The sequence below is a fragment of the Labrus bergylta genome, chromosome 4, assembly GCF_963930695.1.
Source record: "Labrus bergylta chromosome 4, fLabBer1.1, whole genome shotgun sequence".
Classification (NCBI taxonomy): Eukaryota; Metazoa; Chordata; class Actinopteri; order Labriformes; family Labridae; genus Labrus; species Labrus bergylta.
The window spans coordinates 18184864-18197367 of NC_089198.1; the positions used below are offsets into that span (position 1 = coordinate 18184864).

Here is a 12504-nt window from a genome sequence, read left to right on the forward strand (position 1 = left end):
GCTTAAAATTCCATTATGAATGATTCAGACCTTGAGCTGTCGTCTTATCCTCTCGATAAAGAAGCTCCAGCAGTTGTCTCTGCTATCTATGAGTCCTAAACCTCTCAGCTCCATCCGGATAGATGTCACAATCATATCCACTTCTTCATCACTAAACAGGTCCGGAATATCCCCTGATTGATTTAAAAAAAAAAAAGAAGCAAGCTCAAAATGCACATGTGCTCAAAAACCACACCTCGGATTTCATATAGAAATATTCACTCTGGAGGCTGTTTTTCAGAATACACTAAAAGCCTTTGACCATTAATTCATGCACAAAGACCTTTAGTATTCAATGGAAGAAAATATGCTTATATTGTACATTTGATAACTGTAGCTTTTGAAACAGACATCTCCACTCATCAGAAGAAAAGACACTCATGCTTTGTCTGCACAGCCAAACCTGAAGCCAACATGTCATTGATGAGCACCAGAAATCGTTCATCAGGAATCTGAGCGTCTGTATGAAGAAACACCGTTCCAATGTTCTTCACCCCAACCTTGATATACAGCGCTGCTATATCACTCTGGATATGAGGAGATACAGAAAAGGGTCAAAGAATACATACAGTAAATATGGCGAGGTAAATCTGCTTCATCTGGTAGGAATCTGCATCAAACGGTGTCAGGACATTTTTTATCTGTTCTGCATTTGCTGTTGAAGCATTTTTACCTTGAGGTCATTGATGCCATAGCCTTTACGCAGAGTGATCTGGAAAACTTCCAGCATGCTGAGGAAGGCAGCCAGCCGGCACAGACTCTGCTTCCCGCTGCCTCCCACTCCCACCAGCAATGCATTACCATAGGGGGCCTCTAGGATACGACTGATACGACACCTGAAACCGAATACCAGAATGAACAATGTGCGTGTGGTCCGAGGCTACATATGTGCTCATCTGTGTAAATCTCTGCTTGTGCATGTTAGCAGATGGTTGACGTTACACTGCATGTGTCTCTGTTTGTGTGTCTTACACATGCTGGATAGCTTCTTCAAACAAGACCAGGTCCATGACAGCATGCAGCTCATTATAATGCTCCAGAGCATCTGCCAGCGTCTTCTGGAGTTTCTCCCAGTCTGACGCCTGACAAGACGGAAATATAATAAACTTTTTGTCTCTTTCACGGTATGATTATGACAATTATTGTTCAATAACAGCTGGGTAACCAACCAGATATGTAATAGAATTAAGTTCTGATCAACGCCTGAGTCCATTAACTTTCACTTCAAACCTCATATACAACTAAAAAGTAATTAGTCGAACTAATGACAGTTCATCCATCCTCATTTATTTGCTGACAGATTAGACATGACAGCTGAGTTTGTGCCATAAGGGTTTGAATATGGGATCTACAGATAATCCACATAATAAATTGGTTTAAGTCAAAAACAATTAAATTCATTCTTTTTTATTATCAAATTTAATAAAGAATAAATGGATTCTTGAAAGGAGCAACATTGAGCTCAGATCAGAATAGCTCTGACCATAATGTGTGTATAAAAATGAGCCAAACCTGGTGATAGCGAGGCTCTCCAACTCCCTGGGCAAAGTGACAGTACACCAAAGGCTGGTGGATGAAGATGGACTCATCTATTCCCTGAAGGAAATTGGCAGAAACACAGATATGAAAAGCTGGAAATACTTAACATGCCACAGTTAAAATGAAAGGTTATGGCTAGAAATAGGCCAGTTATAACTTATTTCAGTAATACAGTATGATTAATAGCCTGTAAAATTGCCCCCCATTTGCCACAAGGGGATGCTGTGCCGGTTGAAATAGGATGTGTGGCGGAAAACAGTGACAGTGACAAGGTTTTAAAGACAAACATATTACTTATATCTGTTATTTCTCACCTCAAAATATCTCTTTCCAGTATCCAGAAGGATTTTGTTGAAGAGCTCAACATCTTTTTCCTCCATCAGTTTGTCCGAGTAAACCCTGGAACTCTCATGCAGCCACAGGTGGACCAGGTCCATGGGGTATCGGATACTCTCTGGCAGGGTGAACAAAATACCCTACACACCAAAATATGCAGAATAACAACACCATGACTTAGTTGCACAGCATTTGTATGGACATACTTTTCTTTGGCTACATGTCCATCCTGACTAAAAAGGCTCCTCACAGGTAGGTGGGTGGGTAAATTGATAGATTAGCTTTGTTTAGACTGCATAGAAATACAATACACGGCTGCAGAGCTGCAATCAGAGTCATTGAAGAATTATTTTTTTATGCCTCTGGAAATTTTGCATGATGGTCCCATACCTGTGAATCTCATTTAAGGAAACATCTTTCATCATACAACATGAATGTGTGTGCGTTACCTGGAAAATGTTAGAGAGGTCTCGCAAGTTGAAGATGTAGTGGAAGCGTATCGCCGTAGGGAGGAAGTTCTGACTGATTTTTTTGTGCAAACAGATAGCTGCCTGGATAAGCAGAACAAAAAGATGAATAGCTTAAATGGTTTCATGGAGACTGAATCAAACAGGTGGGCAATATTAATGTTAGACAGGCTACCAAATAAAAACACTAATATTGTTTGGAACAAGCAGTATAAAAAAAAGCTGCTTTAATACTGTGGGTGTACCTGTATCAGAGTTCCTACTGAGCGGGAAACCCCGTAGCTGAATCCTCCCTGAAGGAAGTGGGCTGACAGGATGCTGGAAAAGATGGTGGCCAGTGCATCTGCACTAGGGAAGTGTACTGAAAACACTGAGAAATGCCTCTGAAAAAAGTGAAGAAGGATGTGAGAATACATTTGTATTAAGTATCTGTGGAATCAGTGCTGGCAAAAAAATTGACCCTTCACACTGCTCTCTAAATGTTACTACTAATACATTGTTTGAAGATCCAATTTGGTTTTATCTTTCTCTGAAAGTCTCACTTCAAAAAGGCAATCGCTTCTAATATTCATGTTTTAACAGCTGATTCAATCATTTTTGTGTTAATTTAGACCTTGATAATTATTTTGTAAAAATGCTAAACCATTAATTAACTTAAGCAATTGAAGAATCAAGAGGAATGGTTATAATAGTTATATATGTATGTGTGTGTGTGTGTTCACTTAAGTCAATACCTGCAGTCTGGGGTTGATAGAGAAGCTTCCAGCTGTTGGGTTCATACAGGTGATGTATTGGCAGTTGTGTATTTCCTTCAGCACCAGTCGTTGTCTGTCATACCTACAAATACATACAGGTGTTGTGTAGCTGTATCATGCATGTATGCAACATTGAACAAGTGTGTTCATAGCGTGTCACTCTTACCAATGGTTGTAGTCGAGGTGCTGTCGTATGAGTGTGTGCGGCTGGACGGTCCCATAAACGTCTACCTCAGGCATGTTGAGGTCATCTATGAAGTAAATGAGTCTCTTAGCTGTAGGAGGAGCAAATTTACGACCAGCTTTCTTCTCCAGGGGTTTCTCCAGGACACCTGAGGGCCGCACAGTGCATATTAAGACAGCTGTTGTAAATGACAGGAAAAAATGTGCCCACAGCAAAATACTTTAAATTCAATCCATGTATAAATAACTAAAGAATGACTGTCAGCTACCAGTTACAAAATGCATTCCAAAAGATGAGGGAATTACAAAAATCACATGAATGAGTGTCAAAGTAAAAGCGCTGTCATATACATTCAATGTATTGAGCAATATTACAGGAAAAATAAAACTTGGCAGTATAATTTGATGTCAATAAACAGTGACACAGGCAGATAGAATCTTATTTCTCTATTCACACAATGTATTCAGCAATATATGAAGAGATTTGAAACAAAGCAAGGGCATCTGAAGAAAGGGGAACAGTCTCTCACATTAAACACACCAGTATTTTCAGACATAATTAACATACTGTACATGTATACCGGGAGATGAAGTTAAATGAACTTGGTAAATATTTATATGTAGATTTACACAAAATGTTCATCTTATTAGCCAAGATTAAAAAATGGGAAGTTTTGCAATGGTGAACATTTTATCTTGATACAAGATTTTACATTTTATCCCAATTTGGATTTATTTTTCCTGTTGGTTATGAATAATGTTGACACTTTCCTATAACTTTCAAAATCTGATGTGTTGGTTTTGTAACCTCAGCATGGTTAACAAAAACAACGACTGAGAAATACAGTTAAAGTCCACCCTGGAAGATCCTCAGCATCCTCTGCATGCAGAGTTTAGACTTCTGCCACCAGGGAGGAGGTTCACTTCTCGTGTTAGGAGGGCCAAATCAAACAGATATCTGAGGTCCAATCAGAAGTTGGGATCTAAATAAGCTGTAGGCACTGTTGCCAAAGACTGTTTGTCTTTGTGTCTCTTATCTCACTCATGTCCATCATGATGATATCCATGGTAGTTATGTTTTATACGTATGTATTTATGTCTTTGTGCTGTTTTTATGTTGTGTACTGCCTGTATGGACCTCTGTTGCAAACCAAATTGCCCCTCAAGGACAACAAAGATTTTCCAATCCAAAACAGCTGTCAACCATCGCTTCTTTAACCTGAAAACCCCTCACTTTACAAGGAAAGTGAGTTGAATTGATTTTATTTAAGTTAAGCATTTGCAATTCCTGTGGTTCTTACGCTGCAGCATGGCTGATGTGGTGTAGTAGTTGAAAGGGACTTTAGCCACCATGTAGTCCTCCTTCAGCTTAGCTACTTTATCTGACACCAGGATGGTCTTGCCCACTCCCGCGTTGCCCACTAACATGATTGGCTTGCCTCTCTGGAGCAGCAGGTCGATAAAGTAGGTCAGACAAATGGTTTCTGGAGTGTGAACCAACACAGTCTGAAACACACATGACATGACCAGACTGAAAGGGGCATGTTCAAAATGTAGTCAATAATGACTGTTAACATAAACTGCAGCTAGTCTGTTCTCAGCGCGCACATATCACTTGTACACACTTGTAATGGCACATCAGGCTCCATCTCAAATGGCACCATTTTCTCGCTCCAGGGAGTAAACTTTTTTGTTTCAGAGTCAATGAAATAATCAAAGACAGTGCCCTGGGAAGGAAACTTCACCGCTCTCATCTCCTTCGACCACCAGCGGCTGAATTCAGCACGGTAATCGTTTAGCTGCGAAAAACAGAAATATAATTATGCGAAATTATAATCTGTCTTGTGTCAGTATCTACAATGTGAAACACTGAAAACAAGAAGATAGCTCATTGAGTAAACGTTGAGCCACCACACACATGATCCTGAAAGAGAGCGCCTCCGAACGCCCAAACACAGGCGAAGACAAAGTAGATCTCATAAAGTTCTCTGGGAGAGTCAGGGGGAGTGTTTTCCTCAGTCAGCAGGCAGTCCAACAAGGAACACAGTGTCTGATTGGCCAAATGACATAAATGTAACATGTGATTGGACAGTACATATTAACCTATTCTACTGTTTGACAATTTACACATCAGAGATTTTCACAATATGGTTAAAGACACTTTAAAGAGAGTATGTAAAGGTTTGTCACTCATTGCTGTGTGTTCTCACCTGCACCATACTGTTTTCAGGTATGGGAGTGATGGTCTTCAGGTTGCAGCGGACTTGTTCCAGGCAGTAGGGCACATACTTATCAAACAGAATGGTGAGGTTGGCTCGCTCCGATTGGGCCTGTCGAGTGTCTATCCAGCTCGTCACATACCTGGAAAATACAGTAAAGACAAAAGTTCTTACTTAAATACAATATCAGGAGAGTCAAGAATTCTTTAATGTTATATGTTCAACTGTGAGTGTCATACGAGCTCCAGCCAAGGTCCTGAGGGTTGACATAGAGAATGCCTGCTCTGGATACTGTAGCTGGAGTTGCAGCCTTCAGGTGAGAGATTTCAAAGAGCAGACGCATGGAGGAGGACAAGCTGATCCTCTCATTACTGGCAAGAGTCAGAACCTGCACAGGGAAAAAGGAAAAATTGCATCGAGTTCTATCAAATGAATTCCAGAATCGAAAAATGGAAACAAAGAACAATAATAAGAGAACAGAGATTTCCTCTGACCTTATTGTCATCCATAACTGTGTTGAGTGACTCAATCCACATAGGGTCAATATCCCCATCTAGAACAATCCATTTGGGTCCATCATGGCCAACTGAAGTCAGCTCTCTCATGGTAGAGGAGAAGAGTCCTAAATAAAGTGTAAAACACAGACTGGTTGATAATATTTTTTTATATCGATAGTCCTGTCCATCCCTGAAAACTTTACACTTACTGCTGCCTAATGTTCTCATTTTAGAAACTCATTAAATGGAACCAAAATCTGTTTTATTTTAACGTCAAAACTCTTTAAGTCAAGAGCTTATTCCTAGCTAAAAAAAGTACTTTGACAAATTAGAATTAATTCGGAGAAGAGGCTCTGGAATTTGTCGTTATCTTGAAACCAAAATAATTCAGTTTGACAGTGAGTGGAAATCAGGAAAAAATGCTCGTTCCCTTGACTCTCATTTAAAGCTTATTCAATTTCTCATACAATTCTCCATCCCCTCACCGTCTTTCCACTCTCTGGTCGCAGGGTGCAGGTATCCAAACAGTTCATCTGTTGTGACAGCTTTAGGGTTGATATCGTTCCATACGGGCTTCATCTTCATGTTGGCATAGGTTCTGTGGAGAGTCTTCAAGATCTGATGATTAAACAATACAAATATATGACACTTTGTGCACCTACACAAAATCCATTATTAAAATGTCAACCCAGGATTGTTTGTTTTATCGGAAAGCTTAAGATTAATGTCAAAGACAAACAACAATAGATTTGCAAAAGAGAGGCTTTGAAAATAAAAAAAGTGTTTCTGTTATTTTTATGGGTTACATTACAGGATTCAAGTAGTGGATTTTAACCTGACTCTTTCCAGTTCCTGGTCCACCTACTACAAACACAGAGTGCCTGACAGCCAGCAGCTCCTCCAGCTGCGTCACCTGTAGACACACGGTACCTTCATTACACTGTATTCCTAATTCTTATATTCTCTTACAATGTCACATATTTCTAAGAGATCACAGAACTAGTACATTCATGTATTCTTTCATTTTCCTAAGGAGAGAACATACTCTGCATCCCCCCCATTTCAAACCACAGCAATTAAGAATTATTATCTTCAAGAATATACAAAAAATAACTTTAAACCCATTTTATCTTGTTTGGAAAAAAAAGGAAGAGCACTTTCATTTAAAAAATATTGTTACACGAGGAACCTTTAGTATGAAGTTCTCCTCAGGCTGCAGCCGCAGTTCACTGACTGACTGTCGAACAGCGCTTTCCAGCTCAGGGTCTCTCTTCCTGGGCACATCCAGCTGAGGAAACAGGTCACTGATCAGCCCGAGGAATATTGGCACGTCACTCGTGACTATCTTTGGCAGATTGAAGTCCCTCAGGGCCCGCATCAGCACCTGGGCAGGAAATTACAGTGGAAAGTTGTAATGCTCATGTAGTAATAAAGTCAGGCTTGTGGAAACAACAGATTGAACATATTTTTCCACATATTTATTAAAACCGTATCTGCCAATGACATGAGATTGATGCATACCTGTTCCTCAGGTCTGCTCCGTTCCTCTCTCTTCAGGGATCCAGCCACAACAAGGACTGATTTAATAGCCCTTAACCCCCAATCATAATGATCCTGACAGATAAAGGGATTTACAAACAGAGACATAAACAAAGAATATGACACATTTTTCATTAGTTCTGTCAATACAGAAGAGAACAGTGAAATAGCAGCTAAACAGTATTTTAATAGTTCAATCACAATGTCCAGTAATGAAGGAAACATGTTACTGCAAGAAGGATGTATTCTGCATGGTTTGTGTAACCAATATAATACTGAAATAAAAGGGGAGAGGTGACTCGTTTCTTTTTCATAAATCAGCCATGAGGCCAGCATGTGATGATTGAGTAAGTCACCTGTCAAAGTAATGGACCAACATACACTATTTTTCATTTGCATAAAATAAAGTGTTTATAACTATGGGTGTTACATTGTTAAAAACACAGTATTTTTATGACTGGAAGTTTGCAGACAGATCTTGCCTTCATTAATTTTACATTTATATTAAGCTTTCTTACATTACATGTTCAACCATAGACAACACAAGGAGTTGGAACAGTCCTGTTGATTCATTTACCTGTTTGGACAGCAGCTCCTTACAGAGAGTGTAGAGGCTAATGAACTTGCGCGCCAGCAGACGGGCATCTATGAAACCTTCTGCCACCAACATGATCTCACAGATTAGCTCAAAGTCTGGAATCACCATGGCACAGGGCCTGAAGAGTTAAGACACCAAGATATTTATGAGTCACCCTTCATATTTTTTAAGAGTCTCATCTCTCTTTCCTTGTCTTTATCGAACCTGAATAGAGCTTTGAGGTTCTCTGGGAGCTCGGCCCTGCCAGCATAGCCTGGGTTCAGAGTGATGAAGATCCCAACCGTTTGCTTCAGCTCGATCTCCTCTCCCAGGAAATGGAACCTACATGCACACAATTACAGAAAACTAAAAATCAGTCCATAGAAAAATGTCAGACCATATTAGCAGACTAATTAATAGATAATATGGGTAGCTTATTGTGCGTGTCATTATTATTTATTATTTCAACATGAACCTTTGCTTCTTGTTGCGCACAGCATCCTGTATAGTCTTGACCTGTACAGCTACAACAGACAGCACTTCCACTGAGATCCTGTTGAACTCGTCGAAGCAGCCCCACACCCCAGTCTGAGCCAGACCCTTATAGATGTTTCCTATAGACTGTAGACACAGAGAGCAATTGAATGGTAGAGTGAATATAAATAAGATTATCGATGCTCTTGATGGGACATATGTGTCCTCCGTTCTACCTTGTAGTCCATCTGTTCTGAGCAGTTGAACACATACACCATGATGCCCAGGGAGCGTCCAAGGTCTTTGGTGGTCTCTGTTTTACCCGTGCCAGCTGGACCAGAGGGGGCTCCACTCATAGTCAGATGTAGAGACTGGGTCAGGGTGATGTAGCACCTAACTCAAGAAGAATTGATATGTATGAGATATTGTACATGTTTACTTATACATCACAAAACAATCTCTCTTCTAAAAAAACAAAAAAAGTCAAAAACAATAGTATGAACTGTGTAGCATATTGCGCTACATGAATGTGTACCTGTCTGTGAGTGGCGTGATGACCAGTCTGTTAGTGTTGCCCAGGTATTCATAGCTGAACTGGAACTGGGCGTCACAGATGTTGACATAGCAGTGGCTGGTTTCGTCATCCCAGCGATGGCGTAGCTGGGACAGCCATGCAAACGCCTGGCCTGTTGTCACCTAAGAGACGCATACAGTGACATCAACAGGAGGCTCTTCTGGCTTGTTAAATGCCTCATTAGACAAACGTATGTATCACCTCAGCATTACCTTCTGACTTATGAGATTAGCGACCACATCCCGAGCATGGACATCGATGGTGCAGATGGTCATAATTTTCTGTCTGTCTCCAGGAGATAAATCTCCAAGCAGCATGTGGATGAGCGAATTCAGCTGTGTGATCTAGAGAAGAAGAATTTAGCAAAAGATAAGTGAAGAAATCTAGCAGAGTGTTCATCCTCCAACCAAACCATAATCTTTTCCTGGTATAGAAGCACTACCTGTTTTTTGTTGTAGTCTTTGAGGGCTGTCTCAAATCCCTCCTCCACTCTCTCAAAAGCAATGCCCACATCTGTGGCCCACCACACCTGACTACCAGTCAGCCCAACCTATGAATGAAAAGAAAGCAGATTATGTGTGTACTTCTTAAATTTAAACAGTACATTTACAGACTGTGCACCTTCAGACCTGTGCAGGATAGTCAAACAGCCACTGGTCTCTCGGTTTGTCCTCATACGCAGCTACTGCCTCCTGGATCTCTTTTTGAACTGTGCAGCGCATGGTGCCCTCCAAAGCACTCAACCAACACTCTGCCTGAAAAGAAAGAGTCAAAATTAAAAGAGTCAATTAATTAAAAGAAAATAATCCTATAATATATAATATTTGGGACTTATTTAGATGATAACATGTGGCAGTTGTATACACAAACAAGTATATACATCTGGTAGGCTTTAAAAAAATCTGAAAATGTAATTTGCAAAATTATGCAATTAAAGAATACAGCTTTCAAGTCTCATTTAACTTATATTTGCTAACACAGAAATCCAAATTGGGTTTTCATATCACCTGTCCTTCACAGACACATGGCTCAGAGAATGGAACATATTCCCCCTCTCTGCTGTACATCCCTATAGCAATCGTCTCCCCATCCTCCTCCCCTCCTCCATCTCTGTCCGAATCCCTGAAGCGAAGATCTGCTATGTTGTCAAACAGCTTCAGCAGGTGTCTGGTCACCTGGGAATCACAGGTTAACAGATTTTTGTTCAATTTCTATTTTGAAGGTTGTATTGAAAAGAATCAATGTGATGTCTGTCATCCTTATTTTTGATGTAATTGTTCTGCTCCGTAACACTAAGACAGGATTTGAAGACAATTGAAACAATACCTTTTTCATATATTCCCTCTAGGAAAATGTAATTACTTTTTTTTTTTATCCGTCACCTGTTTCGGCTGTGTTCCCTTGGAGACAATCTCCAGCAGGTCTGACGCAGAGACAAAGTAGAATCTGGGGAATGTGAGCCTCTTAGTCTCCAGGTATTCTGCCAAAGCCTTCTCGCACACAGACAGCCTCTTCTGCAAGGTCTCCAGGTTCTCCAGGAAACCAGGCTGGTTGGTCACCTCTACCACATTATTGTTCTGCACCACCTGAGTCATCAAGCTCTGGGCGAGAGAAGAAAAAAACATATTATGAAAAGATTAGTAAACACAACATAAATACAGGGTGAGATGGATGAACTGTATGCAGGCTTGTGCTCTTGTGTATTGTATATTACCTGGAAGTCAGTGTGTATTCCCTGGAAGCGCTCAGCATCGTTGGCCAGCTGGCAGCGGATGTCCTGACTGTTTGTGAAGATGCTGTTGAGGTGAGCCCAGGTCCTCTGTACAGACATCCAGGAGGAGATGACCAGATCAGCCACCATCAGCTTCCTCTGCCAGCCGCTCACCTCCGCCTGGAAATACTCGACGTACTTACTCATGAGGATGTTCTGCAGCTGAAGCTGAGGGAGGATGGATAAATTAAAGAAAGAGCTTAGCATGATGAACAGATGATATTTTAGAAACCTTTTTAATTCAGGTTGACTGATATATTTAATACCTTCTATGTTCCTGTGCAATATTTTTGGGCAATTACTTTTTTGATGACAACACTAAACATAGGCAGACTAAATAAATGAAAATCTGAACTCAATCCTGATGTTATACGACATCATTGCACTTCCAAAAATTACACATAGAAACCATATATCTCATCTTTATAGAACTATCAGTGCATCTGTCACTCTTACTTGGTTGTCCTCAAGTGTTTCTATCAGGTTCTCATCTGCTTTGAGGAGCGGGGTCCCTGTACTCGTGTGAGTCTCATATGACAAAGACATTACACTCCATGTCTGGGTTATTTCTGCCAAAACCTGCCAAAGACAGTGGAGCAAATATTGAATTGAATATTGAAAAAGATAAAGATTGAGCAGCAGGTTGACTAAAAAACTTCAATTGATTTAACTAAGAATATTATGTATGTTATTTCTGCAGTTTAAGTATTGTATATTATTGCTAATGTATTTTTTTTGAAGAAGTTCAAATGTCAGAATAAAGAAATGCTTGTCAGGTAAAAAAGGTGGGGATATTTTCTACTCAAAATAGATACTTTTCTAATTTCAAAACATCATATTTTTATAATCCTTAGGTGCAGATAACCATGAGATAAACTATTACTGGCAGGTCTATGATTCTCACTTTCTCTATGGCCATTTCTTTCACAGCTTTGTCCACAATGTTTTTGACCTCATCCTCGACACGGTGAAGCTGTAATTCCAGCAGGTCCCCCAGGGTGGTGCCTTCTCCCATCACAAACCTGACCTGAGGACCAAAAGGAATAAACCAGAACCATGAGTCTGATCAGATTTCAGATCAGGATGATTGGGTTCAGTGAACTGTGCTGGTCATTTCAGGCCTGGACATGAGCTGGCAGGATTGTTGCGTGAAGGCAGAGCACATGAAGACAGGATTAAAGAACTAAACTTAATATAGAGGCTCAAATCAAATACAGTGCAGAACATGATGATTGATGAAACATTATTAACCCAGACAGAATGAGACAATGTGAAGTAGAGGCTGAGATAATCTCATACCCGGGTGGTGTTCATAAGCTGTTGCCAGTGTCTCTCTCTGACAGCAGAGTTCTGCAGCTCGTTGACAGCTCTCAGAGAGGTCAACAGGTTCTTCACAGTGGACTCCAGGCCCGTGTAGACATCCCACACCCTCACCTCCTTATCCAGCATCTTCATCTCCTTTAACACGCAACGAAGACAGTCATACATAATGAGATAAATTAAGTCAAGAAAAAAAAAAAATTAGTATTTGAAC

The 12504-nt window shown here is 40.3% G+C and overlaps 1 protein-coding gene across 1 annotated transcript in view; it reads right to left on the bottom strand.

Annotated features, from left to right (window-relative positions):
- The window catches only part of dnah9l (dynein, axonemal, heavy polypeptide 9 like), a 33463-nt gene that overhangs the window by 12776 nt on the left and 8183 nt on the right, over window positions 1-12504 (bottom strand). The window contains exons 22-55 of the mRNA XM_065953929.1: window positions 12270-12428; window positions 11875-11997; window positions 11427-11549; window positions 10914-11138; window positions 10582-10800; window positions 10207-10374; window positions 9829-9954; window positions 9642-9749; window positions 9412-9543; window positions 9161-9321; window positions 8862-9018; window positions 8627-8772; window positions 8377-8493; window positions 8152-8290; window positions 7557-7649; window positions 7225-7419; window positions 6871-6948; window positions 6521-6653; window positions 6033-6160; window positions 5778-5926; window positions 5530-5680; window positions 5238-5369; window positions 4945-5118; window positions 4621-4825; window positions 3303-3468; window positions 3116-3218; window positions 2627-2764; window positions 2364-2465; window positions 1893-2054; window positions 1552-1635; window positions 1012-1121; window positions 713-875; window positions 443-566; window positions 31-173 (exon numbers count right to left, since the gene is read on the bottom strand). Coding sequence (XP_065810001.1) covers window positions 31-173; window positions 443-566; window positions 713-875; window positions 1012-1121; window positions 1552-1635; window positions 1893-2054; window positions 2364-2465; window positions 2627-2764; window positions 3116-3218; window positions 3303-3468; window positions 4621-4825; window positions 4945-5118; window positions 5238-5369; window positions 5530-5680; window positions 5778-5926; window positions 6033-6160; window positions 6521-6653; window positions 6871-6948; window positions 7225-7419; window positions 7557-7649; window positions 8152-8290; window positions 8377-8493; window positions 8627-8772; window positions 8862-9018; window positions 9161-9321; window positions 9412-9543; window positions 9642-9749; window positions 9829-9954; window positions 10207-10374; window positions 10582-10800; window positions 10914-11138; window positions 11427-11549; window positions 11875-11997; window positions 12270-12428 — 4836 coding nt within the window. The remainder of the gene's footprint in view (window positions 1-30; window positions 174-442; window positions 567-712; window positions 876-1011; window positions 1122-1551; window positions 1636-1892; window positions 2055-2363; window positions 2466-2626; window positions 2765-3115; window positions 3219-3302; window positions 3469-4620; window positions 4826-4944; window positions 5119-5237; window positions 5370-5529; window positions 5681-5777; window positions 5927-6032; window positions 6161-6520; window positions 6654-6870; window positions 6949-7224; window positions 7420-7556; window positions 7650-8151; window positions 8291-8376; window positions 8494-8626; window positions 8773-8861; window positions 9019-9160; window positions 9322-9411; window positions 9544-9641; window positions 9750-9828; window positions 9955-10206; window positions 10375-10581; window positions 10801-10913; window positions 11139-11426; window positions 11550-11874; window positions 11998-12269; window positions 12429-12504) is intronic.